This window comes from Nicotiana tabacum, chromosome 15 (assembly GCF_000715075.1).
Source record: "Nicotiana tabacum cultivar K326 chromosome 15, ASM71507v2, whole genome shotgun sequence".
Lineage (NCBI taxonomy): Eukaryota > Viridiplantae > Streptophyta > Magnoliopsida > Solanales > Solanaceae > Nicotiana > Nicotiana tabacum.
The window spans coordinates 112,379,813-112,384,193 of NC_134094.1; the positions used below are offsets into that span (position 1 = coordinate 112,379,813).

The 4,381-nt window shown below is 33.6% G+C and overlaps 1 protein-coding gene across 1 annotated transcript; it reads left to right on the top strand.

Moving 5' to 3' along the window:
• The first annotated feature begins 235 nt into the window (after window positions 1-235).
• Window positions 236-3,342, top strand: LOC107828698 (uncharacterized). The gene is made up of 6 exons (XM_075231716.1): window positions 236-1,508; window positions 1,655-2,136; window positions 2,408-2,520; window positions 2,595-2,882; window positions 2,978-3,077; window positions 3,223-3,342. The coding sequence occupies exons 1-6, from the start codon at window positions 236-238 to the stop codon at window positions 3,340-3,342; spliced, it is 2,376 nt and encodes a 791-aa protein (XP_075087817.1).
• The last annotated feature ends 1,039 nt before the right edge of the window (window positions 3,343-4,381 follow it).

The window sequence follows — 4,381 nt, forward strand, 5'->3', positions numbered from 1 at the left end:
ATAAAATATTAAATATTGTGGCGATAGAGTGAACTAGTTTGTAAGATTTTCTTGAAAAAAATAAGGAAACTAGATATGTTTTTTGCCATGCTCCAAATGAATACAGTTGTATAGTCATTAGTAAAGTATAAATTATAATATATATATTCTTATTCTGTGATATACTCTTTCTAGTTTCTATCTATAAGTACTCTTTTTTAGTTTATTTTTTTGTTATATGTATAGGTTATTCTTAATGGATAAGAGTTGGATAAACATATTGAATAGGAATGATCCTCTATATAAGAATGGAGTCAAAAGGTTTCTTCACTTTGCCTCATTAGATAGGCCTAATGCATCTGAAATCTTGTGTCCATGTCGGAAGTGTCGTAATATGAAATTTATCCCAAAAGAGTTGATTGTTGAACATATTGTGGTTGATGGATTTCTACCTAGTTACGTTAATTGGATTTTTCATGGTGAGACATCATCTTCATCAATGTCTGTGGATAGATTAGATATAGGTGATGAGATACAAGGCTTGGTGCATGATGCTTTTGGAGTTCCTCCTACTAGTGACTTTATTAATATGGACACTCGTGGTGATAGTTTTGGTGGGTCAAATCAACATAATGTGGGATTTGATATGAAAACTGAAAAGTTTTTTAACTTATTAAAAGAAGCTGAGCGTGAATTATATCCTGGAAGCAAATATTCACTTCTTTCTTTTCTTGTTCGTCTATTACATTTAAAGTGTCTCAATGGGTGGAGTAACAATTCATTTTCCATGTTGTTAGAGTTGTTAAAAGATGTATTTCCTGAAATATTACCTAAGTCCTTTAATGATGCAAAAAGAATTATTAAAGATTTAGGACTTGAATACAAAAAAATACATACGTGTCCAAATGATTATATGATCCATTGGAGTGAGACAAAAGATCGAACTGATTGTAAGTTTTGCAAAGCTCCAAGATACAAACAATTTGTAGGTGAATCTGGTAGTTTGGAAACCTCAAAAATTCCAGCAAAGGTGTTTAGATACTTCCCATTGATACCGAGGCTTCAAAGATTATTCATGTCATCTAAAACATCTACTGATATGAGATGGCATGCGGAAGGTCGCACTAAAGACGGGGTAATACGGTATCCTGCTGATAGTATTGCTTGGAGAAAATTTGATGAATCGCATCAAGATTTTTCTCAAGATCCTCGAAATGTTAGACTTGGATTGGCTTCAGATGGATTTAATCCATTCAAGTCTATGTCTATCTCACATAGCACATGGCCAGTTGTCTTGGTTCCATATAACTTGCCACCTTGGTTGTGCATAAAGCAACCATACATGATATTATCAATGATTATTGATGGCCCTCATGCACCAGGTAACGATATTGATGTCTATCTACGACCGTTAATTGATGAGTTAAAAGAATTGTGGGTTGGTGTTGACACTTATGATGCGTCAAAGAATCATATGTTTCAAATGCGTGCTTCATTTCTTTGGACAGTCAGTGATTTTCCAGCACTAGGTAACTTATCAGGATATGGTGTGAAAACTAGATATGCTTGTCCATGTTGTCTGACCAAGACTAAATTTCTGAGATTGAAATATGGGCGAAAATATTGCTTATGTCGCATATGCGTTGGTTATCCCATGGGCACAAGTTTCGAAAAGATAAAGTTTCGTTTGATGGTTTTAAGGAGTTAGAGGCAGCACCTAAATGTTTGTCAGGTATTGAAGTTCTTAAGCAATTGAAAGGTATTAAAAATAAATTCGGAAAACATCTATCGGCCAAATCCAAGAAAAGAAAATGGAAGAATTCTGATGATGTTGACGATGCCATGTTGCAATATTTATGGAAGAAAAAGAGCATATTTTTTGAGTTAGACTACTGGAAAGACAATATGATTCGTCATAATCTTGACACAATGCATATTGAAAAGAATATGTTTGACAATATATTCTGGACATTACTAAATGTTGACAGAAAAGGAAAAGACAATCTGAATTCTCGTTTGGATTTACAAGAGATGAGGATTCGAAAGGCTTTGCACCCTAAAAAAAGAGCTAATGGCAAATACTATCTACTTCCGGCATGTTTCACTTTGAGCAATGTACAAAAAGATATGCTCTTACAAGTTTTAAGAGATGTGCAAGTACCAGATGGATATGCTTCAATATCCATCAAATTTATCACATTGTGTTGATCTTAAGCAACGCACTGTGCATGAATTGAAGAGTCATGACTGCCATATTTTAATGCAACAACTCCTTCATATTGCTTTGCGACGTCTCCTTCCAATGAATGTCCTTAAGCCAATGATCGAATTAAGTAATTCTTTTAGGGGCATTTGTTCAACAGTTATGAACATAGGTGAATTAGAAAAGCTCCAAGATCGAGTTGCAATAACTCTTTGTCATTTGTAGAGAATATTTCCTCCATTTTTTTTTGATATCATGGAATATCTAGTCATCCATTTAGCTGAAGAAGCAAAGATTGGTGGACCTCCAAAATACCGTTCAATGTGGGCATTTGAAAGGTACCGTTTCATTATTCTTATTTATTGTACTTATGAACTATTATATTGAACTATAATATTATTTATTATTTTAGGTACTTGCTTACTCTTAAAAATTATGTGAGGAGTAGAAGCCATCCAGAAGGTTCAATTACAGAGGGATATTGGATAGAAGAGTGCATGACATTCTGCTCAAGATATCTACATGATGTGGAGACAAAGTTAAATCGACCTTTAAGAAATTATGGTTTGTATAATGAGATTCCAAATCAAGAGGGTCGTCAGTCAACTAAAATTTACGGGTTTACGCTTGATGACATTACTCATGCCCAAGCACACCGATATGTTTTATTTAATTCTGCTACCATAACGCCATACCGCGAGTAAGTATTCAATAATATTCTGCTTTATAATTAATTATTAAGTAATAATATTTATAATTTCTTTTATTAAGTTTTTATGTGTTTTACTTTTGCAGTGAGCATATAAAAGAAATCAAGAAGCAAAATCCTCGTCTATCAAGACATGATGTGGATCAGATTCACAATGAAAAATTTCACATATGGTTTAGAAAATATGTAATTGTGAACCAGCTAAAATACTTGTACACACACACACTACACACACAATATATATATATATACAACTAAAATGCTTTTACACGCACACACACTATATACAATATCAATTTTTAATTAGTTCTTGCTTATTTATAATTGATAGGTTGAGAAGATACATATGGCAGGTGAGCAAATACCAGAAGAAATTCAAAATCTAGCTATTGGCCCATCAAAGCAATCAAAAAGGATGAGCGGATACATAAGTAATGGAGTTAGATACTAAAAGTCTCGTGATGCAAAGCTAAAAACACAAAATAGTGGAGTTATGGTAAAGGCTGCCACTCAGAGCTATGCAAGCGCAAGAGACATGAATCCCATATTAGTAGAAGTCACCTTTTATGGAATTCTCACGGACATAATTGAGTTGTATTATACCGCAAACCTCAAGTTTATACTATTTAGATGCGAATGGGTGGACAACAACAAGGGGCTTATTGTGGAAGATAATTATGGATTTACCCTTGTTAATTTTTCTCAGCTACTCTACAAAAGGCAGCACCCGTCAAATGAACTTTTCATTTTTGCTTCTCAAGCTCAACAGGTGTTTTATGTCCATCATCCAATGGTAAAAGAATGGCAGATTATAGTTGAAATTAAACCAAGAGGTTTTTATAATATAGGTGAAAACAAACCAGCAAATGAGCAAATGGAAGAGCACATAGAATTGTGGCCCGAACAACAGCTAGATGATACTATATTTAAAAATGAAGAGGATATTAAATGGGTTAGAGAAGGTGTGCCGGGAATAAAAATTGACCCACTTACTTTGGAAAGGAATGAAACATATGATGAAGAAGACGACATATCTTAGTTACGTTTATTATTTTTGTCACTATTTTAGTAAAGATTGTTATTAAACATAGATCATCGAGATGGAGATTTCTTATTATGCTTTTTAGTTGTTTAAATCTCATATGCGTATGTACCTTTTTGTTTGGCTTGCTAGTTTGATATTATTTTATCCGTTTGGATAGTAAAAAATATTTTTTAATTTTGCAGGAACTATAGTTTTTGAGCAACTTTATTGTGATGGCAAGAAAAAGACAGAAAAAGTCCAGTCAAGAAATACTTCTGCCTGATTTTTCGGAGCAACAAGAAGAACAAATGGGAGATGCGGCGATGCCTCAACCACCTTAAAACTGGCCACAAAATGAAGGACAGGCTATCCGATCCGGTAAATCAAGAAATGATTCACATGAAACAGAAAATTTCCTAGGTACTTATTCTGTATAATATCTTATCTTTATTGAATAGTTACACTT